The sequence below is a fragment of the Salmo salar genome, chromosome 01, assembly GCF_965601325.2.
Source record: "Salmo salar chromosome 01, fSalSal1, whole genome shotgun sequence".
Classification (NCBI taxonomy): domain Eukaryota; kingdom Metazoa; phylum Chordata; class Actinopteri; order Salmoniformes; family Salmonidae; genus Salmo; species Salmo salar.
The window spans coordinates 130800048-130827676 of record NC_138291.1 but is presented as its reverse complement, the minus strand read 5'-3'; the positions used below and the strand labels follow the sequence as shown (position 1 = coordinate 130827676).

Here is a 27629-nt window from a genome sequence, read left to right as displayed (position 1 = left end):
TAACGGTACGGCTAAAGGCTATCAGAACTGGTCGTCTAGTGCATTAGGAAAAGAGAGTAAAAAGAGCAGGTTTCTTGGCGCGATAAAATAGATTCAAGGCACAATGTACAGACAAAGGTATGGTACGATATGATTACATTGGAGTAATGATGAGAGAGATATTGTATCTAGAGACGTTTAAACCAGGTGATGTCACTGCATATATGGGAGGTGGAACTAAATGGTTGGTTAACCTGTTGGGTCTAGGGGGCAGCATTTGCACGTCTGGATAAAAAAAATGTACCCGATTTAATCTGGTTACTAATCCTACCCAGTAACTAGAATATGCATATACTTATTATATATGGATAGAAAACACTCTAAAGTTTCCAAAACTGTTTGAATGGTGTCTGTGAGTATAACAGAACTCATTTGGCAGGCAAAACCCTGAGACATTTTCTGACAGGAAGTGGATACCTGATGTGTTGTATTGACTTTAAACCTATCCCATTGAAAAACACAGGGGTTTAGGAATATTTTGGCACTTCCTATTGCTTCCACTAGATGTCACCAGCCTTTACAAAGTGTTTTGAGTCTTCTGGAGGGAGATCTGACCGAACAAGAGCCATGGAACGGTGATGTCCCATTAGACACCTGGCGCGCTACTTCATGTTGGGTACCCTCGTTCCAATACGTTATAAAAGACTATGCATTCGTCCACCTTGAATATTATTCATGTTCTGGTTAAAAAAGGCCCTAATGATTTATGCTATACAACGTTTGACATGTTTGAACGAACGGAAATATATTTTTTCCCCTCGTTCATGACGAGAAGTCCGGCTGGCTTACATCATGTGCTAACGAGACGGAGATTTTTGGACATAAATGATGAGCTTTTTTGAACAAAACTACATTCGTTATGGACCTGTGATACCTGGAAGTGACATCTGATGAAGAGAATCAAAGGTAATGGATTATTTACATAGTATTTTCGATTTTAGATCTCCCCAACATGACGTCTAGTCTGTATCGCAACGCGTATTTTTCTGGGCACAGTGCTCAGATTATTGCAAAGTGTGATTTCCCAGTAAGGTTATTTTTAAATCTGGCAAGTTGATTGCGTTCAAAAGATGTAAATCTATAATTCTTTAAATGACAATATAATATTTTACCAATGTTTTCTAATTTTAATTATTTAATTTGTGACGCTGACTTGACTGCCGGTTATTGGAGGGAAACGATTTCCTCAACATCAATGCCATAGTAAAACGCTGTTTTTGGATATAAATATCAACTTGATAGAACTAAAAATGCATGCATTGTCTAACATAATGTCCTAGGAGTGTCATCTGATGGAGATTGTAAAAGGTTAGTGTATCATTTTAGCTGGTTTTATGGTTTTGGTGACCCTGTCTTTGACTTGACAAAACATTACACACAACTCTTGTAAATGTACTGTCCTAACATACTCTAAATTTATGCTTTCGCCGTAAAACCTTTTTGAAATCGTAAAACGTGGTTAGATTAAGGAGATGTTTATCTTTCAAATGGTGTAACATAGTTGTATTTTTGAAAAATTTGAATTTTGACATTTATTTGGATTCAAATTTGCCGCTCTTGAAATGCACCTGCTGTTGATGGCTAGCGTCCCACCTAGCCCCAAGAGGTTAAGGCATATTGAGCAGGGCTAGAGGCTCTACAGTGAAATAAGACAATAATCACTAACCAGAACAGCAATGAACAAGGCGTATTGATATTAGAGAGAGTCATGCGTAGCCGAGTGATCATAGGGGTCCAGTGAGTGGTTGGGCCACTCAAGCCAATAATTACATGCATATTCTAGTTACTGGGCAGGAGTAGTAACCAGATTAAATCGGGTACGTTTTTTATCCGGCCGTGTCAATACTGCCTCCTAGACCTAACAGGTTAAAGACGTGGGGTTTCAGGTGTCTACGGAAGGTGGTGATTGACTCCGCTGTCCTGGCGTCGTGAGGGAGCTTGTTCCACCATTGGGGTGCCAGAGCAGCGAACAGTTTTGACTGGGCTGGGCGGGAACTGTGTTTCCGCAGAGGTAGGGGGGCCAGCAGGCCAGAGGTGGATGAACGCAGTGCCCTTGTTTGGGTGTAGGGCCTGATCAGCTCCTGAAGGTACGGAGTTGCCGTTCCCCTCACAGCTCCGTAGGAAAGGATCATGGTCTTGTAGCAGATGTGAGCTTCAACTGGAAGCCAGTGGAGTGTGCGGAGGAAGCCCCGCTGTTGGGAGCCCCGCCAACAGGGAGTTGCAGTAATCCAGACGGGAGATGACAAGTGCCTGGATTAGGACCTGCACCGCTTCCTGTGTAAGGCAGGGTCATACTCTGCGAATGTTGTATAGCATGAACCTACAGGATTGGGTCACCGCCTTGATGTTAGCGGAGAACGACAGGGTGTTGTCCAGGGTCACGCCGAGGCTCTTAGCACTCTGGGAGAAGGACACAATGGAGTTGTCCACCGTGATGGCGAGATCATGGAAAGGGCAGTCCTTCCCCGGGAGGAAGAGCAGCTCCGTCTTCCCGAGGTTCAGCTTGAGGTGGTGATCCGTCATCCACACTGATATGTCTGCCAGGCATGCAGAGATGCAATTCGCCACCTGGTTATCAGAAGGGGGAAAGGAGAAGATTAATTGTGTGTCGTCTGCGTAGCAATGATAGGAGAGACCATGTCAGGATATGACAGAGCCAAGTGACTTGGTATATAGCTAAAATAGGAGAGGGCCTAGAACTGAGCCCTGGGGGACACCAGTGGTGAGAGCACGTGGTGCAGAGATGGATTCTCGCCACGCCACCTGGTAGGAGCGACCTGTCAGGTAGGACGCAATCCAAGAGTGAGCCGCGCCTGAGATACCCAACTCGGAGAGGGTTGAGAGGAGGATATGATGGTTCACAGTATCAAAGGCGGCAGATAGGTCAAGAAGGATGAGAGCAGAGGAGAGAGAGTTAGCTTTAGCAGTGCGGAGAGCCTCCGTGACACAGAGAAGAGCAGTCTCAGTTGAATGACCAGCCTTGAAACCTGACTGATTTGGATCAAGAAGGTCATTCTGAGAGAGATAGCAGGAGAGCTGGCCAAGGACGGCACGTTCAAGAGTTTTGGAGAGAAAGGAAAGAAGGGATACTGGTCTGTAGTTGTTGACATCGGAGGGATCGAGTGTAGGTTTTTTGAGAAGGGGTGCAACTCTTGCTCTCTTGAAGACGGAAGGGATGTAGCCAGCGGTCAAGGATGAGTTGATGAGTGAGATGAGGTAAGGGAGAAGGTCTCCGGAAATGGTCTGGAGAAGAGAGGAGGGGATTGGGTCAAGCGGGCAGGTTGTTGGGCGGCCGGCCGTCACAAGACGCAAGATTTCATCTGGAGAGAGAGGGGAGAAAGAGGTCAAAGCATAGGGTAGGGCAGGGGAACGTCTCCTGAATCGTATTATAGGGTATAACAGATTGCACTATGTTGTGGTTAAGACTATCCATGGTTGTAATCTTCCCCAGTCATTCAGATCGGTGTATTCCTGCGTATTTTATGACCCACAGCCTGGTCAGAGAGCTTTCAGACAGAGATAGACACCATCTTAGGACAGATGCATTAGCAGGTTGGGCTAGTGGTGAGAACGTCACCCCATCCCTTACATCACATGGCTCTCAGAGTGATGTCTTTCTAAGGTCCTTATTGGCTCCAAGCTTTCCATGAACATTATGCTTATGTTTCCATGGCCACACCATCCATCCTGCAGAGTTCATAGAAAGATATAGCTACAATATACCTCCCGAATTCTAATGTTACTCTTTGTTTTATAGACTTGATATTCACCACAAGGTTTCTAGCAATTGTTTTGAATGTCAATATAGAAATGAGGATAAATAAAGGAGATCTTACAAAACTGAGTAAATAGATTATTCCAAGATATAGTAGACTATTCTCATTTAGTAAATTGTGTATTGCTGTTAGTTCGTATGACGAACACACTGCAATTTCTGTTAGGTAGTTCATATGATGAACACTAACACTGTCAGACACATCTATTATTCCTCTGAAGGCCTGGTGCCAGAATAGTAATCTAACGCTCTGGTTGATTGGAAATAAATTAGCTTTTGCTTCTGCTGTGATGGGATTCTGTTGAGTCAGCATATCGCATACTGCACAGTGTAATAACCTACACATATATACACACACGCACACGCACACACACACACACATACGTGGTTATTCCTTCCTATTATGGTGACTTCTGACATTCAGCTGATCATTTGACACAAAGATGCCCTCCTTAGAAATGGCTTCCTGTGACTAATGTTCTTATGATCCCAGGGAACGATGACGGTACAGTAGGTCATGAAAGATATATTATCTCTGGCTTTAAAGAACCACTGTTGCGCCTTTACTTGGGAGAGGAGGACAGGTGTAGGGAGTTTTGTCAGCTGTTAGGGTAAAGAAATGTTATCGCTTTGGTACGATTTTCACCAGTATTTTCACTCTTAGTGCAAAACTCAAAACAGATCATCATAAAGATATTTGTTGCAAAACTCTAAGCACATTTTTTATTCACTAAGTACAACACACAATCATACAGTACATTCTTCACCAAACTTAATCAGTGTTTCATTGCAATACATGTTCTTATAAAGTAATGGCCTTTCACAATGCAATGCTCACAAAACCTTTAATATGGCTCTCTTCTCATTTGTTAAAATACATTTACTATTACTTAATCTGACTGCTCTTAATTGATCATCGCTAAACCGTTTGGTAAACCTATAGATGGTAAACTGGTTTGTCTACTACAGATTTTGAGAACTACATAATGAAAATGTATGTCTGTAAATTAGAAATATATAAAGTATGATATACACAGAATGTACAAGACATCAGGAACACCTCCCTAATATCCTCTTTTGACCTCAGAACAGCCTCAATTCGTCGGGGCATAGAAGGTGTCGAAAGCGTTCCACAGGGATACTGGCCCATGTTGACTCCAATGTTTCCCACAGTTGTTTGAAGTTGGCTGGCTGTCCTTTGGGTGGTGGACCATTCTTGATACATTTTGTTTAAGATTTCATACTAACGGGAAACTGTTAGTATGAAAAACCCAGCAGCGTTGCAGTTCTTGACACACTCAAACTGGTGTGCCTGGCACCTACTACCATACCCCATTCACATTTACATTTACATTTAAGTCATTTAGCAGACGCTCTTATCCAGAGCGACTTACAAATTGGCACTTAAATATTTTGTCTTGCCAATTCACCCACACATACACAATCAATGTCTCAATTGTCTCATGGCTTGAAATTCCTTCTTTAATCTGTCTCCTCCCCTTCATCTACAATGATTGAAGTGGATTTAACAAGTGACATCAATAAGGGATTATAGCTTTCACCTGGATTCACCTGGTCAGTCTATGTCATGGAAAGAGCAGGTGTTCTTAATGTTTTGTATACTCAGTGTATACTGTAATGTACTATTATGATGATGACTTATGATTTTGCTTTACAGTAAATTTTATCTGATGTTGACAAGATCAGAGATGTACTGTATGTAACAAATGCATACCCTGTACAGTAAACATGTATCCAAAATGAAGTTGGTGGGGTTTACACTGCTTTACTAAAATTGCATTGGCCAATAAATTACTGTAATACCTTAATACAATATATCCCATTTACATAGCAGACACTTTTATCCAATGTGACAACAGTGAGACTGCACATTTCCGTATGTGACCCCAGTGGGAATTGAACCCACAACTCTGGTGTTGCTAGTGCCATACTCTGGTGTTGCTAGTGCCATACAAACTGAGTCAAGTACAGGACCACTACAATACAATACTGTAAAATACAATACATGACGATTACAGTACAGGTGAAAGATGTATCATTGCCATACCCATGAGAGTACCACCCTCATTCAGGCCATGGATGAGGGTGGTATGCAATGCAATGTCATCGTTCCAGACCTGTGTCAGGCTTGGGTTCGCCATGCCAAAAAGGTTTTTCCCTAAGTACATGAACAATGGGCACATTTACTGCAATGTCGATGAGAACCTATGGCCAAATGCTCAAGACAGGCTTAATGCAAACTAGTGCCTGCGAAACATAGTTTTTTTCATTTAGTTTTATTTGATTACAGTATACCTACAGTATGTTGTAATTAAACAATACATTTATTTTTTGTATCAATGATTATGAAAGATGTCTTCAATGATCACACCTTTGATCAGACATGGGATTGAAAATATGGAAATGTGATTTTCAGTCAATGTTAATGAGTAGTGCAAGTGTATTGCCTAATGTCAAAACAGTGTTATGTACTGTAACATCACATTCAAAGGGTAATTTTATTGGATTAACTGGTTGTTAAAATGTTTTATTTTATTCAACTAGGCAAGTCAGTTAAGAACAAATTCTTATTTACAATGACGGCCTAACAAAAGGCAAAAGGCCTCCTGCGGGGACGGCGACTGGGATTAAAAATGAAAAATAAATATAGGACAAAACACACATCACGACAAGAGAGACAACACTACATAAAGAGAGACCTAAGACAACAACATAGCAAGTCAGCAACACATGACAACACAGCATGGTAGCAACACAACATAGTAGCAGCACAAAACATGGTACAAACATTATTGGGCACAGACAACAGCACAAAGGGCAAGAAGGTAGAGACAACAATACGTCACGAATGCTTGAGTCTTTGAATGAAGAGATTGAGATAAAACTGTCCAGTTTGAGTGTTTGTTGCAGCTCGTTCCAGTCGCTAGCTGCAGCGAACTGAAAAGATGAGCGGCCCTTGGACGTGTGGGCTTTGGGGACCTTTAACAGAATGTGACTGGTAGAACAGGTGTTGAATGTGGAGGATGAGGGCTGCAGTGGATATCTCAGATGGGGGGAGTGAGGCCTAAGAGGGTTTTATAAATGAGCATCAACCACTGTGTCTTGCAACGGGTATACAGAGACGACCAGTTTACAGAGGAGTATAGAGTGCAGTGACGTGTCCTATTAGGAGCATTAGTGGCAAATCTGATGGCCAAATGTTAAAGAACATCCTAGCCGTTCGAGAGCACCGTTATCTGACGATCCTTAAAGAGCTCATCCATGTGCTTCCTGTCTGTAACAACCACATCATCAACATTAATGGACATCGGCAGTTGTGAGGAGGAGGGTTTATTCTCCAGGTCTTTAACCGTTTTCCAGAACTTCTTGGGGTTAAACCCACAGAGAGAGAACTGCTCCTTAAAGTAACTAACTTTGGCCTTCCGGATATCTTGAGTGCACTTATATCTCATTTGCCTGAACACGAGCCTGAGCCTGAGTATGCGTGTGCCGAGCCTTTCACCAAATGCAATTCTTGAGGTGGAGTAACTCTGCAAGATCATGGTCGAACCAGGGGCTGAACCGGTTTTAAATTTTTGTTTCCTTTATGGGGGCGTGTTTGTTGAGAATACCACTGAAAATATTAAAAAAAGGTCCAAGCGTCTTCGACAGAGAGGATCAAGCTGATTCTGTACCATTTTACAGAGGCCAGTTCATGAAGGAAGGCTTGCTCATTAAAGTTCTTTAGCAAGCGTCTATGACAAATCAGGACAGATAGTTTCACTGAACAGCCATAACAAACTCAGGCTGTAAAACAGTGATCACTAAGGTCATTACAGAAAAGACCAGACTGATACCTATCAGGATTATTTGTGAGGATAACATTGAGGAGAGTAGCCTTTTCTGGGTGTTTGGGGTCATACCTTGTGGGATTGGTAATAATCTGAGAAAGATTTAGGGAGCTCCATTGCTTTAGGACTTGGTCAGGTAGTTTAAGCATGTCCCAGTTTAGGTCATCTAGCAGGACAAATTCAGACTTAGTGTAAGAGGCCAGGAGAGAGCTTTGGGCAGGTAGGGTACAGGCCAGTGCTGATGGAGGATGATAGCACCCAGCAACAGTCAACAAAGAGCCATTTGAAGTTTATGCATAAATCCAGCAAATCAAATTGTTTGGGGACATATATGGTGGAGACAACCGAGCACTGAAGGTGATCCTTGGTAAAGATAGCCACTCCCCCACCTTTGGAAGATCTGTCTTGCCGAAAAAGGTAATAACCAGAAAGGTTAACATCAGTATTCAAAACACTCTTCCTTAACCACGTCTCAGTAATGACTAACACATCTAGATTGGAGCTGTGAACCCACACTTTCAATTGATCCATTTTAGATAATAATCTTCCAGAAAACCCAAGCTTTTACGAGAGCAGAAATCAGTGAAGCAGATATCAGAGCACAAGTCAGAATTGGGGCTAGCAACAGTAGATGTGCCAGGGTGTACATGCATATTTCCAGATATCATCAACAGTCATACAATCAAAGCACGGCATAGGACAGGGAGAGCTTGACAGTGCTGATTTATGACATCTGAATGTGCATTAGATGGCAACAAGATCATATTGTACAGCATTTTCATCAGGTAACATGAATACAAAGCCAGCGAGAGGTGGTTAGAATAGGATGGGAGGCCAAAGTCAGTGTAACCAATAGAGAGTCAGAGTCCCGAGTGTGGGAACAAACAGTCTGTCCCACTGCTGGGTAAAGAAAGTTTGTAGTCAACAAAGCATGCAGGAGTCATGAGGCAAAAATCTAAATGCACAACAAAAAAAAGAAGAAAAATAACGACTTGGGGCTAGCCATTGTAAGTTCAGAGTCACTCGCCCCAATAGTGCGTGTGTGCTGGAGGCGAGCGAAAGCTCAGGAGAGAGGGGGGAGTGTGGTGGGGGTACCTGTAGCAGACAGGGAGACAGGCCAGGGCAGGCGGTGAACATATCGCCAGGTGGAATCCAAGCAGCAGTGCAGCAGGCAATGGGAGTAGGTGTCACACCCACTTGAGAGAATCTTTAATTTCTGGATTTCTTGTAGAAAATGCCAGTGGATGGCTTCAAAGTCTGCTGCCACTTGTTGGGCCCAAAGGCATCGACACCTCTCACTTCACACCTCAGTGCTAATTGAAGTTGTATCTCAAATCAAAATCAAAATCAAATCAAATGTATTTATATAGCCCTTCTTACATCAGTTGATATCTCAAAGTGCTGTACAGAAACCCAGGCTAAAACCCCAAACAGCAAGCAATGCAGATGTAGAAGCACGGTGGCTAGGAAAAACTCCCTAGAAAGGCCAAAACCTAGGAAGAAACCTAGAGAGGAACCAAGCTATGAGGGGTGGCCAGTCCTCTTCTGGCTGTGCCGGGTGGAGATTATAACAGCACATGGCCTAGATGTTCAAATGCTCATAAATGGCCAGCATTGTCAAATAATAATAATCATAGTAGTTGTCGAGGGTGCAACAAGTCAGTAACACAAGAGAAAGTGTCAGTTGGCTTTTTCATAGCCGATCTTTGAGAGTATCTCTACCGCTCCTGCTGTCTCTAGAGAGTTGAAAACAGCAGGTCTGGGACAGGTGGCACGTCCAGTGAATAGGTCAGGGTTCCAGCAGGTCTGGGACAACAGGTCTGGGACAGGTAGCACGTCCGGTGAACAGGTCAGGGTTCCATAGCTGCAGGCAGAACAGTTGGAACTGGAGCAGCAGCACGGCCAGGTGAACTGGGGACAGCAAGGAGTCATCAAGCCAGGTAGTCCTGAGGCATGGTCCTAGAGATCAGGTCCTCCGAGAGAGAGAAAGAAAGAAAGAGAAAGAGAGAGAGAATTAGAGAGAGCATATTTAAATTCACACAGGACACCGGAAAAGACAAGAGAAATACTCCAGATGTGACAGACTGACCCTAGCCCCCCGACACATAAACTACAGCAGCATAAATACTGGAGGCTGAGACAGGAGGGGTCAGGAGACACTGTGGCCCCATCCGATGAAACCCCCGGACAGGGCCAAACAGGTAGGATATAACGCCACCCACTTTGCCAAAGCACAGCCTCCACATCACTGGAGGGATATCTCCAACCACCAACATACCGAGTATAAGGCCGAGTATAGCCCACAAAGATCTCCGCCACAGCACAGCCCAAGGGGGGGCACCAACCCAGACAGGAAGACCACGTCAGTGACTCAACCCACTCAAGTGACGCACCCCTCCCAGGGACGGCATGGAAGAACACCAGTAAGCCAGTGACTCAGCCCCCGTAATAGGGGTAGAGGCAGAGAATCCCAGTGGAAAGAGGGGAAACCGGCCAGGCAGAGACAGCAAGGGCGGTTCGTTGCTCCAGCCTTTCCGTTCACCTTCACACCCCTGGGCCAGACTACACTTAATCATAGGACCTACTGAAGAGATGTGTCTTCAGTAAAGACTTAAAGGTTGAGACTGAGTCTGCGTCTCTCACATGGGTAGGCAGACTATTCCATAAAAATTGAGCTCTATAGGAGAAAGCCCTGCCTCCAGCTGTTTGCTTAGAAATTCTAGGAACAATTAGGAGGCCCGCATCTTGTGACCGTAGCGTACGTGTAGGTATGTACGGCAGGACCAAATCGGAAAGATAGGTAGGAGCAAGCCCATATAATGCTTTGTAGGTTAGCAGTACAACCTTGAAATCAGCCCTTGCCTTAACAGGAAGCCAGTGTAGGGAGGCTAGCACTGGAGTAATATGATCATATTTTATGGTTCTAGTCAGGATTCTAGCAGCCGTATTTAGCACTAACTGAAGTTTATTTAGTGCTTTATCCGGGTAGCCGGAAAGTAGAGCATTGCAGTAGTCCAACCTAGAAGTAACAAAGGCATGGATTACTTTTTCTGCGTCATTTTTGGACAGAAAGTTTCAGATTTTTGCAATGTTACGTAGATGGAAAAAATCTGTCCTTGAAACAGTCTTGATATGTTCTTCAAAAGAGAGATCAGGGTCCAGAGTAACGCCGAGGTCCTTCACAGTTTTATTTGAGACGACTGTACAACCATTCAGATTAATTGTCAGATTCAACAGAAGATCTCTTTGTTTCTTGGGACCTAGAACAAGCATCTCTGTTTTGTCCGAGTTTAAGAGTAGAACGTTTGCAGCCATCCACTTCCTTATGTCTGAGACACAGGCTTCTAGCGAGGGCAATTTTGGGGCTTCACCATGTTTCATTGAAATGTACAGCTGTGTGTCATCTGCATAGCAGTGAAATTTAACATTATGTTTTCGAATGACATCCCCAAGAGGTAAAATATATAGTGAAAACAGTAGTGGTCCTAAAACGGAACCTTGAGGAACACCAAAATTTACAGTTGATTTGTCAGAGGACAAAACATTCACAGAGACAAACTGATATCTTTCCGACAGATAAGACCTAAACCAGGCCAGAACTTGTCCATGTAGACCAATTTGGGTTTCCAATCTCTCCAAAAGAATGTGGTGATCGATGGTATCAAAAGCAGCACTAAGATCGAGGAGCACGAGGACAGACGCAGAACCTCGGTCTGACGTCATTAACCTCTTACATCTAGACATTCCGCTAGCGGAACACCTGCTCCAATATCCAATGATAGGGCGTGGCGCGAATTACAAATTCCTCAAAAATACAAAAACTTTAATTTTTCAAACATATGACTATTTCACAGCATTTTAAAGATAAGACTCTAACCACACTGTCCGATTTCAAAAAGGCTTTACAACGAAAGCAAAACATTAGATTATGTCAGCAGAGTACCAAGCCAGAAATAATCAGACACCCATTTTTCAAGCCAGCATATAATGTCACCAAAACCCAGAAGACAGCTAAATGCAGCACTCACCTTTGATGATCTTCATCAGATGACAACCCTAGGACATTATGTTATACAATACATGCATGTTTTGTTCAATCAAGTTCATATTTATATCAAAAACCAGCTGTTTACATTAGCATGTGACGTTCAGAACTAGCATACCCCCCGCAAACTTCCGGCGAATTCACTAAGAATTTACTAAATTACTCACGATAAACGTTCACAAAAAGCATAACAATTATTTTAAGAATTATAGATACAGAACTCCTCTATGCACTCGATATGTCCGATTTTAAAATAGCTTTTTGGTGAAAGCACATTTTGCAATATTCTAAGTACATAGCCCACGCATCACGGGCTAGCTATTTAGACACCCGGCAAGTTTAGCACTCACCAATTTACTATTATAAAAGTTTGATTACCTTTTGTTGTCTTCGTCAGAATGCACTCCCAGGACTGCTACTTCAATAACAAATGTTGGTTTGGTCCAAAATAATCCATCGTTATATCCGAATAGCGGCATTTTGTTCGTGCGTCCCAGACACTATCTGAAATGGTAAATCTGGGTCGCACGCATTGGCGCAATTCGTGACAAAAAAAATCTAAATATTCCATTACCGTACTTCGAAGCATGTCAACCGCTGTTTAAAATCAATTTTTATGCCATTTTTCTCGTAAAAAAGCGATAATATTCCGACCGGGAATCTCCTTTTAGCTAAACAGAGGAAAGTAAACAAAGCTTTCGGTCGACGCGGGCACGAGCCTGAGTCTCACAGTACTGTAACCAGCCACTACCCAAACGCGCTACTTTTTTTCAGCCAGAGCCTGCAAAGCCACGATTCAGCTTTTTGCCGCCTTCTGAGACCCTATGGCAGCCGTAGGAAGTGTCACGGGACAGCTAAGATCCTCACTCTTCAATAAACAGAGACAAGAAGAACGACACCTTGTCAGACAGGCCACTTCCTGCCTGAAACCTTGTCAGGTTTTTGCCTGCCAAATGAGTTCTGTTATACTCACAGACACCATTCAAACAGTTTTAGAAACTTTAGGGTGTTTTCTATCCATATGTAATAAGTATATGCATATTCTAGTTACTGGGTAGGAGTGGTAACCAGATTAAATCGGGTACGTTTTTTATCCAGCCGTGAAAATACTGCCCCCTAGCCATAACAGGTTAAAAGGTCATTTACCACCTTCACAAGTGCAGTCTCAGTGCTATGATGGGGTCTAAAACCAGACTGAAGTGTTTCGTGTACATTGTTTGTCTTCAGGAAGGCAGTGAGTTGCTGCGCAACAGCTTTTTCAAAAAATTTTGAGAGTAATGGAAGATTCGATATAGGCCGATAGTTTTTTATAATTTCTGTGTCAAGATTTTGGGTTTTTCAAGAGAGGCTTTATTACTGCCACTTTTAGTGAGTTTGGTACACATCCGGTGGATAGAGAGCCGTTTATTATGTTCAACATAGGAGGGCCAAGCACAGAAAGCAGCTCTTTCAGTAGTTTAGTTTGGAATAGGGTCCAGTATGCAGCTTGAAGGTTTAGAGGCCATGATTATTTTCATCATTGTGTCAAGAGATATAGTACTAAAGCACTTTAGTGTCTCCCTTGATCCTAGGTCCTGGCAGGGTTGTGCAGACTCAGGACAACGGAGCTTTGGAGGAATACGCAGATTTAAAGAGGAGTCCGTAATTTGCTTTCTAATGATCATGATCTTTTCCTCAAAGAAGTTCATGAATTCATCACTGCTGAAGTGAGAGCCATCCTCTCTTGGGGAATGCTGCTTTTTAGTTAACTTTGCAACAGTATAAAAAATAAATTTCGGATTGTTCTTATTTTCCTCAATTAAGTTGGAAAAATAGGATGATCGAGCAGCAGTGAGGGCTCTTTGATACTGCACGGTACTGTCTTTCCAAGCTAGTCGGAAGACTTCCAGTTTGGTGTGGTGCCATTTCCGTTCCAATTTTCTGGAAGCTTGCTTCAGAGCTCGTGTATTTTCTGTATACCAGGGAGCTAGTTTCTTATGACAAATGTTTTTAGTTTTTAGGGGTGCAACTGCATCTAGGGTATTGCGCAAGGTTAAATTGAGTTCCTCGGTTAGGTGGTTAACTGATTTTTGTCCTCTGACGTCCTTGGGTAGGCAGAGGGAGTCTGGATGGGCATCAAGGAATCTTTGGGTTGTCTGAGAATTTATAGCACGACTTTTAATGCTTCTTGGTTGGGGTCTGAGCAGATTATTTGTTGCGATTGCGAACGTAATAAAATGGTGGTCCGATAGTCCAGGGTTATGAGGAAAAACATTAAGATCCACAACATTTATTCTGGTCTGTCCTAGCAAGCTCAGTTCCAGGTTGTATGGTGTCTTCAGGTCTCTGCTGTTTGTTTGCTAAAGCACCCTGTGTATACAGATGAAGTCAGAAGTTCACATACACTAAGTTCACTGTGCATTTAAACAGCTTGGAAGATTCCAGAAAATGATGTCATGGCGTTAGAAACTTCTGATAGGCTAATTGACATCAATTGGAGTCAATTGGAGGTGTACCTGTGGATGTATATCAAAGCCTACCTTCAAACTCAGTGCCTCTTTGCTTGACATCATGGGAAAATCTAAAGAAATCAGCCAAGACCTCAGAAAAAATATTGTAGACCTCCACAAGTCTGGTTCATCTTTGGGAGCAATTTCCAAATGCCTGAAGGTACCACGTTCATCTGTACAAACAATAGTACGCAAGTATAAACACCATGGGACCACGCAGCCGTCATACCGCTCAGGAAGGAGAAATGTTCTGTCTCCTAGAGATGAACGTACTTTGGTGCGAAAGCGCAAATCAATCCCAGAACAACAGCAAAGGACCTTGTGAAGTTGAAGGAGGAAACAGGTACAAAAGTGTCTATATCCACAGTAAAACGAGTCCTATATAGACATAACCTGAAAGGCTGCTCAGCAAGGAAGAAGCCACTGCTCCAAACCGCCATAAAAAGGTCAGACTACGGTTTGCAACTGCACATGGGGACAAAGATTGTACTTTTTGGAAAAATGCCCTCTGGTCTGATGAAACAAAAATAGAACTGTTTGGCCATAATGACCATTGTTATGTTTGGAGGAAAAAGGGGGACGCTTGCAAGCTGAAGAACACCATCCCAACCATGAAGCACGGGGGTGGCAGCATCATGTTGTGGAGTGCTTTGCTGCAGGAGGGACTGATGCACTTCACAAAATAGATGGCATCATGAGGTAGGACAATTATGTGGATATATTGAAGCAACATCTCAAGATATCAGACAGGAAGCTAAAGCTTGGTCGCAAATGGGTCTTTCAAATGGACAATGACCCCAAGCATACTTCCAAAGTTGTGGAAAAATGGCTTAAGGACAACAAAGTCAAAGTATTGTAGTGGCCATCATAAAGCGCTGACCTCAATCCTATAGAAAATATGTGGGCAGAACTGAAAAAGCGTGTGCGAGCAAGGAGGTCTACAAACCTGTCTCAGTTACACCAGCTCTGTCTGGAGGAATGGGCCAAAATTCACCCAAATTATTGTGGGAAGCTTGTGGAAGGCTATCTGAAGCATTTGACCCAAGTTAAACAATGTAAAGGCAATGCTACCAAATACTAATTGAGTGTATGTAAACTTCTGACCAACTGGGAATGTGATGAACGAAATAAAAGCTTAAATAAATCATTCTCTATACTATTATTCTGACATTTCACATTCTTAAAATAAAGTGGTGATCCTAACTGACCTAAGACAGGGAATTTTTACTAGGATTAAATGTCAGGAATTGTGAAAAACGGAGTTTAAATGTTTTTGGCTAAGGTGTATGTAAACTTCCGACTTCAACTGTATATGGGTATGTGTGTGTATGTACGTATGTTCGTATATATATAGATATATATTTACCCCAAAAATATATGGGTGATTGGAAATGATGCAGACAATTACATTGATGGAAGCAACAATCTATCCGCGATATTAAAGCTGATCCACCTCCGGGGGAGGGGGGGGGATTTGTTTTTAACACTTTTTGGGTTACTACATTATTCCATATGTGTTATTGCATAGTTTTGATGTCTTCACTATTATTCTACAATGTAGAACATAGTAAACAATTAAGAAAAACGCTTGAATGAGTACTGTATATTACGTTACAGCCTTATTCTAAACATTTTTCTCATCAATCTACGCACAATACCCCATAATGACAAAGCTAAAATAGGTTTTTTACATTTTTGCAAATGTATAAAAAAATATACAACTGAAATATCACATTTACATAAGTATTTAAAGCCATTACTCAGTCCTGTGTTGAAGCATGTTTGACAGCGATTACAGCCTCGAGTCTTCTTGGGTATAAGCTTGGCACACCTGTATTTGTGGAGTTTCTCCCGTTCTTCTCTGCAGATCCTCTCAAGCTCTGTCAGGTTGGATGGGGGGCTTTGCTGCACAACTATTTTATGGCCACTACCATAAAGGTCTGATTGGTGTAGTGCTGCAGAGATGGTTGTCCTTCTGGAAGGTTCTCCCATCTCCACAGTGACCATTGGGTTGCACCGAGCTCAATTTAGAGTCTCCTAGCAAAGGCCCTGAATACTTATGTAAATAAGGTATTTCTGTTTTTTATTTTTAATAAATTAGCAAAAATGTCTAAAGACCTGTTTTCACTTTGTCATTATGGGATATTGTGTCTAGATTGCTGAGGATTTTTGTTTTATCCATTTTAGAGTAAGGCTGTAACGTAACAAAATGTGGAAAAAATCAAGGGGTCTGAATACTTTCCGAAGGCACTGTATATAGTGCACCACTTTTGACCAGGGCCCCAAAGGATATGTCTACACTGGTGGTTCTGGTGGATTTTCTCTGGCATCAAAAGTCTGCATTAAAGTCAATCTACAGGTATTCCCTATGTAATTCTATTATCAGCAGAAATGGCTTGATATGGTTACACCCTAGCCTGGTCCCACATCTGTATGTGCTGTTTGGCATGCCAACTACCATAGAAGTTGGCTATACAGCAGAACCAGATCAGGGACCAGGCTAGTTTCCAATCATGGTCAGAACAGACAGAAAGGCCCTGGAAGAGCCCAGGACCACCGATCTTGATCAATAGCAAACCCTTCAATCTTTCACAGGACTTCACTTATCATTCTCATTTGTCTGCCATGTGCAGTCTCTGACTCACTTCCTGTTTTGTCATATAGAAACAGAATGACTAGAATGGACAAAGCCCCCCATACGATAGGAAGTTGACTGGTACATTCCTGTGGTTCTAATTCAATGTTTTTGTCCTGTGTTTTCTGCAGTGCCGGGTACGATGCAGTCCTCGACAGAAACGTGGCCATCAAGAAGCTCAGCAGACCCTTTCAGAACCAGACCCATGCCAAGAGGGCATACAGGGAACTGGTGCTCATGAAATGTGTCAATCACAAAAATGTGAGATACAATGTCCTGTCTCTATGGCTAAACAAATAACAAGATGATAGTCTAGCTTGTGTTTTGTCGTCTTTTATTGGCCCATTCTGTGGTGCTGATAGAGTGAGTCCCCTCCCCGTAGAGAGAGAGGAGAGAGAGAGAGGAGGAGAGAGAGAGAGAGAGAGAGAGAGAGAGAGAGAGAGAGAGAGAGAGAGAGAGAGAGAGAGAGAGAGAGAGAGAGAGAGAGAGAGAGAGAGAGAGAGAGAGAGAGGAGAGAGAGAGAGAGAGAGAGAGAGAGAGAGAGAGAGAGAGAGAGAGAGAGAGAGAGAGAGAGAGAGAGAGAGAGAGAGAGAGAGAGAGAGAGAGAGAGAGAGAGAGCTCTTTTCCCATGGATATAATCCTCACAGGGCAGATGTCCCTCTCTTTCTCTGTCTCTCTCTCTTTCTCTGTCTCTGTCCCTATATCCAGTTTTCAAAATGGCAAAAGAAATCAATGTGCTGTTATTGTTGTTACTGTAGATAGACTCGGTTAAACTGATACTGAATGTTGACCCAGTTTTTTTCTCTGTTGTCTTTCTTTTTCAGATCATCAGTTTATTAAATGTTTTCACACCACAGAAATCACTAGAAGACTTTCAGGATGTGTAAGTACAGTAAACAATATTCAGAGGAAAAAGGAATAATTGTGAGATTATATTTACTTTATGTAGGCAAATACATTTCTAGTTTCATCTGACTTTTAAATCTGATTTCAGATGAGCAAGATTATATTACCTACCTACAATACTCTTGTTAAATTATTCTCAGTGTGAGAAAATAACCACTAAGAGTGATGTCAGAGAAAGTGATATTAGTGTAGTATAATTTGAAGCCTCAGGCTCTGTGTCTTTGTACTGAATGATTCATGAATGTGTAGGTTGCTGATACTGCAGTGAATGGAAGGCAGCATGCTTGTCTAAGGCAGTGCAAGGAATGGTGTGTCTCTGAGGAATGGAGTTTGTTTTCAATCCAAAACTGCAAAAAATTAAACAAAGTATGTGCTTGAAATAAAAAATGTATTACAGCAATTTAAAAAAGTATGGACTTTTCTATGTACAGTAAAATAATTTTTAAGTATGTAGATTTTTGTATGTACAGAAAAGGAGAAATACACCTGCGAATTCAGTCAATTATGTGTGTCAAGGCATTATGATAAGATGACAAGATGCTCAATATGGTAACGAGCACGATGACAGTCATTAATCATTGTAAAACAAAGTGTATGTAGATTCCCATTGATGTTCTGCTGTGTGGTGTCCATTGTGTTGAGAATAGATGTAAAGGGGGAATAAAGGAGGAAGGAGAGAAGAGATGTGGTAGGGAGGAAATCATAAGTATTTTTTTTATTTAACTAGGAAAGTAATTTAAGAACACATTTATATTTACAATGACAGCCTACCCCGGCCGAACCCTAACGACGCTGGGCTAATTGTGCACCACCCTATGGGACTCCCAATCACTGCCGGTTGTGATACAGCCTGGAATCAAACCAGGGACTGTAGTGACACCTCTAGCACTGAGATGCAGTGCCTTAGACCACTGCGCCACTCGGGAGCCCACATCAGAGTAGGGCCTCTTGGGTTGAAGCATCTCATCTCTTTTATTAGACCTCTATTCCAGTGAAAGTTATTATAAGAGTTATGCCGAAGTGTAGGCTATTAGAACCTCTCCTTGTTACCCCGTCTCTCTCTGGTGTTCAGAGGGTTTTCTGAAGCAAAGATGACAGTGACATTCTGGAGATTATTTTACTACAGCCATATTCTCCATTGAACATGCTTTTTAGTCTTAATCTGTGTCCAGAAAGCCAGTCTCAGCCTCAGTGCATTACCAGTTGTGAAAACATACTATAACTGTATGTATCACCATCCCAGGTACCTGGTGATGGAGCTGATGGATGCCAACCTATGCCAGGTGATTCAGATGGAGCTAGACCATGAGAGAATGTCCTACCTGCTCTACCAGATGCTGTGTGGCATCAAACACCTGCACTCAGCTGGAATTATACACAGGGTGAGAAGGCTTATGTGTGTGTGTGAGTGCGTGTGCCTTTACGTGTACTGTACGTATGTGTGTGTGTGGCATCAAACACTTGCACTCCGCTGGCATCATTCACATGGTGAGACGTCCTCCAACCTAGAAATATAATTAATCAAATTTTCCGTCAGGTCTCCAGCAGTAACCCTAGTCATTGATATTATGTACTAGGATGTTCTGGATATAGTAAACATTACTCATGCTCAACCTTGCATTGCTCATAACCCAGTGGGCAGCGGTGGTGGAAATTACGTCGTTGCAACCGGTTTTGTCTGCTGTGAAACGCCATCTGTCGACATTTAAAATAAAAATACTGTAGTAGCTAGCATCACCCGTTAAACTTTTACTCAATAATCCTCATCTCTTTGATGTTGCTTTCCCTCTGAAGGACCTGAAACCTAGCAATATAGTGGTGAAGTCTGATTGTACGCTGAAGATCCTGGACTTTGGCCTGGCCAGGACTGCAGGCACCAGCTTCATGATGACCCCGTACGTGGTGACACGGTACTACAGAGCTCCAGAGGTCATTCTGGGCATGGGGTACAAAGAGAACGGTAAGACAGGTTCGAGAATGTGTTCTGGTGTTCTAACACTGTAACATGCTGCTGGTTGGGTGTATTCTAATACTGTAACACACCTCTGCTGGGTGCATTCTAACATTGTAACATGCACTTGCACTAACAGCCAGGGTTGAGGTCAATTAACACCCATAACTCACTGACACCTCTGGTAACACAGAACACAAGCATATCTTCTTCTTTGTCACCTTATCTATTACTGAAGTGTGTGCCTTGAACACCTAATTTTATGCACTGTGTTTCGAATCAGCGTACCCTTTTGAAAATGAGATAAAGTTACTTCCGGTAGCAACTCTAGCCTCCACTGCATGGATTGAGTAAATGAATGCGTAAATAAACCTTTATTTAAAAAAATATATATATTTCACCTTTATTTAACCAGGTAGGCTAGTTGAGAACAAGTTCTCATTTACAACTGCAACCTTGCCAAGATAAAGCAAAGCAGTGCGACAGAAACAACAACACAGAGTTACACATGGAATAAACAAGCGTACAGTCAATAACACAATAGAAAAAAAAGAAAGTCTATATACAGTGTGTGCAAATGGCATGAGGAGGTATGGCAATAAATAGGCCATAGTAGCAAGTAATTACAATTTAGCAGATTAACACTGGAGTGATAGATGAGCAGATGATGATGAGCAGATGATGATGTGCAAGTAGAAATACTGGTGTGCAAAAGAGCAGCAAAGTAAATAAAAACAATATGGGGATGAGGTAGGTAGATTGGGTGGGCTATTTACAGATGGACTATGTACAGCTGCAGCGATCGGTTAGCTGCTCAGATAGCTGATGTTTAAAGTTAGTGAGGGAAATGTAGGTCTCCAACTCCAGTTTATAGCTCTGTACTCTTTGTGTATTTAACTGTTGACCTTGGTGATTACTGAATAGCTGTATGGTTCACAGCATACCACCCTGCATCCCATTGCTGGCTTACCTCTGAAGCTAAGCAGGGTTGGTCCTCGTTGGTCCCTGGATGGGAGATCAGATTCTGCTGGAAGTGGTGTTGGAGGGCCAGTAGGAGGCACCCTTTCCTCTGGTTTAAAAAATATATATGCTGCAGTGATTGGGGACATTTCCCTGTGTAGGGTGCTGTCTTTTGGATGGGATGTTAAATGGGAGTCCTGACTCTCTGTGGTCACTAAAGATCCCATGGCACTTATTGTAAGAGTAAGGGTGTTAACCCTGGTGTCCTGGCTAATTTCCCAATCTGGCCCTCATACCTTCATGGCCACCTAATCATCCCCAGCTTCCAATTGGCTTATTCATCCTCTCCCCTGTAACTATTTCACAGGTTGTTGCTGTAAATGAGAATATCTTCTCAGTCAATTTACCTGGTTAAATATAAAACTAGACTAGATGTAGGCAGAGAGAGCAGACCATGGATTTCCTGCCACCAGCAAAGCCCCTGGAGACTCTAACTGCTACTCTTTATTAGTGGAATAGTCATTTGTCTGCATGCTACCTCTCTTCTCTCACACTAATTATTTCTCAGTCTGAATAATCATCCGCCACATTCAAATTACTTTGTTTCCGATAGCTCTCTACCGACAAGGGTTCTTTCTCAATTCCTCGATTCCTTGCACCCTCTATCATATCCTCACCTCATTCTGAAAACGCATCGGAGGAGAACTTGAAGGTCCAAGGGGAGGGACCTTGAATCTTCACCTCTAATTTGTTTTGAGAAAGAAGAGAGGAGAAAGGATGCAAGGAATCGAGGATAAAGGAACTGAGAAAGAGCCTACGTTTTCTTTTCTAATGCTAACCTCTGACTTATCTCTCACTCTCTCTCTGTACCTGCAGTGGATATATGGTCGGTGGGGTGCATTATGGGAGAAATGGTGCGTCACAAAATCCTGTTCCCTGGCCGTGACTGTATCCTTATTCAGATAAGTAAATAATGGCCGTTGATCTCGTTCAAAGAATAAGGGTGCAATTTTCCCCTCGCAAAGACAGCTGTGAACACACTGTAAAATGTTTAATACACGGGAGCTCCGATAAAGTACGACCTCACAGAAATTGTTCAAAAAAAGTTACATAAATCGCATTGCAGATTATAATTTCACACGTTCTGTATATTTAAAATCTTACATTGTGTTAGTTTACAGGGAAGGTGTCTTTGTTGTATGAAAATGTTTCAACAAGAGTTGTGCATGTCGTGTTTGCAATCATGTTTGGATTTTACACTGCATGACCAAAAGTATGTGGACACCTGCTCGTCGAACATCTCATTCCAAAATCATGGGCATTAATATGGAGTTGGTCCCCTCTTTGCTGCTATAATAGCCGCCATTCTTTTGGGAAGGCTTTCCACTAAATGTTGGAACATTGCTGCAGGGACTTGCATCCATTCAGCCACAAAAGCATTAGTGAGGTCGGGCACTGATGTTGGGCGATTAGGCCTGGCTCACAGTCGGTGTTCCAATTCATCCCAAAGGTGTTCAATGGGATTGAGGTTAGGGCTCTGTGCAGGCCAGTCAAGTTCTTCCACACCGATCTCGACAAACCATTTCTGTATGGACCTCGCTTTGTGCACAGGGGCATTGTCATGCTGAAACAGGAAAGGGCCTTCCCCAAACTGTTGCCACAAAGTTGGAAGATTGTCATTGTATGCTGTAGTGCTAAAATGTCCCAACACTGGAACTAATGGGCCTAGCCTGAACCATGAAAAACAGCCCTAGACCATTATTCCTCCTCCACCAAAATGTACAGTTGGCACAAGGCATTGGGGCAGGTAGCGTTCTCCTGGTATCCGCCAAAATCATATTTGTCCGTTGGACTGCCAGATGAAGCTTGATTCATCACTCCAGAGAACGCGTTTCCACTGCTCCATAGTTCAATAGCGGCAAGCTTTGGAACTCGGTAGTGAGTGTTGCAACCGAGGACAGATTTTTACGTGCTATGTGCTTCAGCACTCGGCGGTGCCATTCTGTGAGCTTGTGTGGCCTACCACTTTGCGGCTGAGTTGTTGTTGCTCCTTGATGCTTCCAATTCACGGGTCAGCTCTATCTTGGCAGAAATTAACTTGTTGGACGAACTGACTTGTTGGAAAGGTGGTATCCTATGACGGCGCCACGTTGAAAGTCACTGAGCTCTTCAGTAAGGCCATTCTACTGCCAATGTTTGTCTATGGAGATTGCATGGCTGTGTGCTCGATTTTATACACTTGTCAGCAACGGGTGTGGTTGAAATAACCAAATCCACTAATTTGAAAGTGTGTCCACATACTTTTGTATATATAGTGTATGAACAGTTAGATTATGGAAGTTATTTGTATCACAAAAAATACATATTCAATGCATGCAGTGCACTTTTTCTACTGATACTGAACATTTTGAAAAATAAATGCAGACAAATCTATTTATTTTTAGATTATTACTATGAGCTCTATTTTAACAAACCTAATGCAATGGTACATCTTAGCGCAGAACAGTCTTATGGCTAGGGTGGATTGGAGTCTTTGACAATTTTTAGGGCCTTCTTCTGACACCGCCTGGTATAGAGATCCTGGATGGCAGGAAGCTCACCCCAGTGATGTACTGGGCCGTACGCACTACCCTTTGTAGTGCCTTGCGGTTGGAGGCCGAGCAGTTGACATACCAGGAAATGATGCAACCAGTCAGGATCGTCTCGATGGTGCAGCTGTAGAACCTTTTTAGGATCTTAGGACCCATGCTAAATTTTTTCTCCTGAATAGGTTTTGTCGTGCCCTCTTCACGACTGTCTTGGTGTGCTTGGACCATGTTAGTTTGTTGGTGATGTGGACACCAAGGAACTTGAAACTCTCAACCTGCTCCACTATTCCCGTGATTTGACAGTTACGTCCAACAGACGAAAGTGGAAGATCCATTTTGTTAACAAAATTACAAAGGGAAAACAATAAGCAGTCTATTGTAATAACTTGATGTGCCTAAACAGATTCCCTACAGTCACTGACAACTTTCATTCAATGGGCATAATGAGTCCAAGCTTTTCACAGAAGCTGCATGGACAAAAATAATGTCCAATATAAAGAAAAAAATGTAATGTCTGTTGACTGTTTTGCTGCTGGTGATATTTTAATAAAACATTAGCATATAATCATTAATCAGGCTACTGTGCGCCTCCACTGGAAAAATCGATGCCATAACCAATTGAGTTACAGCTAAGAACAGGTTTTTGTGAGTCTTAAATATCACCAGTGGCGCTGCTTGAAATTTGCACATTGGTGCACGTTTTTAAGGACACAACTAAAATATTTCCACCCCTCCCTCCTCAGCACAAGTAAGCTGATATAAGACAAGTAAATTACCAACCCTGGCGCCTGGCTTTTACAAGTCAAAATTGCCAAAGAGCGTGCGTTAATGGCAGCCGAAAATAGAGCCCTATGACTCTCAGACTCTCTGAAGGTGAATCAAATCAATACGTGGCCTGTACTCCTCTGTTAGGTACAATGGTTTCCGCGTAGCTCTATTGTCTCTAACCAATCTTGCTACTGTACTGGCTGGCTTCACAACACCTCTAATAGCTCAAATAATATATTTAATAATAATATATCACTATTTCAATAATTCACCATAAATTCATTAACCCCTAAAAAAAATGTTTTTCTCCAAGTCCTGTTTATATAAAGGAATTACTTGAAGTATGTGATGACAAAGCCATGGATCCATCATGGAATGACTAATTATATTTCTATGGGAATCCATCCTGTATTTAACCTATTTTATTTTGGCACCCCTTTGGCAGAATGAGACATCCCTCACTCTGAATATTTATTGGAATATTTCTGGCGCCGTGTGCGTCTTCCTGGAGTGTGTTGCATACACTGTGGGGTCAGACACCGGGCCACCCCCTGGAGCTAATGGGAGAGCAACATGCGTGCCGATAATTACCGATTTTTAGCATTCTAGCTTTGAGGGTGTGTGTGTGCGTGCGTGCGTGCATCTATCAGGGTGTATGCCAGGACAAAACAAGGATATTGGGTGGCTCTTAGACAATCAGTCATAAGTAATAATCAATCATAAGTATTAATTTATTCACCAACAGTGAATTGAGTTGAACCCCTTCAGAAACCTGTATTCATGCTGAAATCCAGAATGCACTGTAAGGCCAATGTGTCATCATCCTAACATGATAGTCAATGCCAATCAAGACGCCAGCAGAGTGAAATCTGGAAGTTACGAGAACCTACAGTTCTCTTCTGCATGATTTGTACTTTAAGAAAAGCCCTGTAAGGACAGTGTGACGTTACTCACATACTCTTGCAAGATCAGTGGTCACCAACCTCTTCTGAGTCAAGATCACTTTCGCAGTCAAAAAGCAAGATCTATTGCTCAGAGTTTTTTTTTACATGATTACATTTTTTAACATTAACCTAATAAAAACAGCTCTTTAGGAATAAGGTTTGTGCAGTAGCCCTAATACATTATCACAGCATATTGGTTATATGCCTGGCCTGCCAATTTTGTTCTCCCCGACAATAATATATTTCAAAACTAAAGCTTTGATAACAAAATAGATCAGTTGGTGTAGCACTTGCGAGGCACAGCTGAGCATAAACTGGGAACTAAAAAACAAAAAACAAATGAGCTCAAATCATGACGTCAGTGATCTTCAGGTCGGAAAGTCTGCGCTTCAGAAAGATGAGTTTCTGACTTGGAATTCCGAGTTGGATGATCGTTCAAAAACAAAATTCCCAGTTCCCAGTTGTCTTAAACGCTCTGAAGGCGGATGTCTGAGATTTCCCAGTTCCCAGTTGTTTTGAACACGACATTAGTCTCAGCAAAGGGAGGGAGAGAGCAGCAGAGGGTCCGCCTCTCACGGTCCCTGCTCTCCTTCCTTTCCTCTGGTGAGACTGGCCAGACAGAGGGGACACCGTCTTCCACCTGGAGAAACTCGAGTTGCACCGCATCCGCATCTGCCTCATGCACAAATTAATGTTGTTCCTATGACCAGAGAAAGTATAATATTCCTCAATATTAAAATAGACAAGATGAGCTGCTAATAATAAAAATGCAGGGCTATCGATACACTTGGCTACTCATTCATTGCAGCGCGAGCGGAAGTAGGGAGAAGCGTGTTTTATGTTTTGTAATAATGTTTTGTAATAGTGTTCACAGTGCTTAATAAAAACTTAAATGTGGACTCACTCATAAAAACAGCAGCTCTTTGCTGTATTCTTTGACATTCTCTCTCTGGTCATGGTTTTAAAAGTTATTAAATCTTAGGTAGGCTAGTATCAAACTTTGCTGTGGCCAGAGTCTTGGAACCTGTAGGTACAGTGGTTTGAGCTATCGGATTGGCCAGCACAGTAGGCACACATTATTTAGCCACAGATCTCCAGGGCAGTAGGCACACATTATTTAGCCACAGATCTCCCGGTCCACCGGGTAGGCGGAGTTTGTCTTTTAAGACAAATGAAATGGTCCCAAATGTGAACACCTCGCCTACCCAGTTCGCAATGCTTCTGAATCAGGTGCATCTACCGCCAACAGCGCAAAACACGAATAAGTAAAAAAATTGACTTTATCGTTGGCTTTTCTAAAGAAATGTTTGGTGATCGACTAGGAATGTCTCGCGATCGACCGGTTGGTGACCTCTGCTAGATAATAACTGACAAAGACAGCAGTGTCTTAAGTTTAACAGCCATTGTTGTGGTACACAAAACATAACTTGTTTGCAATTACATGACAGACAGGACTCACAAAGACGTGGCATTGTTTTGCATGTCTGCGTGCAGTGTGTGGTTTATGGAGTTTGCGTGACATGTGTCATGTATGTATCTGCATGTCATGTATGCTGGGTTACTGGTATGGGACTGTGTCTGGCTGCAGTGGACATGTGGTCTGTGGGCTGCATCTTTGGAGAGGTGATAAGAGGAACAGTGCTGTTCCCAGGCACCGACCATATCCTTGCCTCCTTGTCTCCTTCTGGTACTGTCATCAACACTATACTGTACACTGCTAGAAGAACCAAATACTGTATAGGGTTAAATGGCTAGCGTCATACATGGCCCTTAAAGCAGTTCTATATAGAACATTTGGAGAGGTAGCCTTGCCTCCGTCTGTAGACTGTAACTCGTATCAATACATCGACACATTGGCTGTGCTACTAGTTCACCACAGCTAACTAGCTAGTGATTTCACATCGGCTACACGTACATCATTCTGGCCTTCTTCCAGCCTTTACAATATATCGGGTCTGTCATCGAGATGAGCAGTTTGAACACCATCATAAAATCTGAACATTTAGAAAATAGCCTAATTTCATGATGAGGGATACTCATATGTATAAAAAAAACAATACTTTATTTTTAATTAAACACAAATTAACATATTTATCTATATAGAACTGTTTTAATTCCAGCAATGTTTTAAATCAAATTAGACAGCCATGTAGAATAATGTTAAGGAATGAAAGCCAAGGCTCCTCTCACTGCATTGTGTAGATTGGACTCCTTTTCCTGCATTGTGTAGATGTGATTCCCAAAGTGTGATGTAGACAAAGAGGAAATGAAAACGGCATTCCAGCAGGATGAGGTCATGTGTTTCTGGATGTCCTGGCTTGCTGGCACTCTCTTTGAACTGGCACCCACCTGTGCGAGATGGAGAGAAAAAAGACATAGACCCCCCCAGCCTGGCCACCCTCACACACAAACACACACGCCATCCTTTCCCCCTCTGTTCCTATCCCAAAATAGTGGTGATAATTCAAATCAAGTTTCAAGTTTATTTGCCATTTGTAATAAAGGAAATGGAAATCGATCTCTCCCAATAAAAACAGCATTAAAAACAGCAATCTAACACAAAATCACACCAATTGGCATTTGGAACTTTGTACAGTACCAGTACAATAATCTGCATATTCATAAAGCATTGGTTATAAATTAGAGAGAGAACTAGGAGCTGTTTCAATCTGCTATCT

The 27629-nt window shown here is 42.3% G+C and overlaps 1 protein-coding gene across 7 annotated transcripts in view; it reads left to right on the top strand.

Moving 5' to 3' along the window:
- LOC106560362 (mitogen-activated protein kinase 10) overlaps positions 1-27629 on the top strand; it is a 145029-nt gene that overhangs the window by 56731 nt on the left and 60669 nt on the right. For 6 of the 7 annotated variants that reach the window (XR_006756964.2, XM_045687882.2, XM_045687885.2 and 3 more), the window contains exons 4-8: positions 16966-17095; positions 17659-17717; positions 18984-19122; positions 19535-19700; positions 21528-21599. Coding sequence is in view for 6 of the 7 variants with exons in the window: in XM_045687882.2 (XP_045543838.1) it covers positions 16966-17095; positions 17659-17717; positions 18984-19122; positions 19535-19700; positions 21528-21599 (566 nt within the window). In the remaining variant the exon portion in view is untranslated. Of the gene's footprint in view, positions 1-16965; positions 17096-17658; positions 17718-18983; positions 19123-19534; positions 19701-21527; positions 21600-26539; positions 26639-27629 lie in introns of all 7 variants that reach the window. The other variant, XM_045687903.2, reaches the window with a different exon arrangement.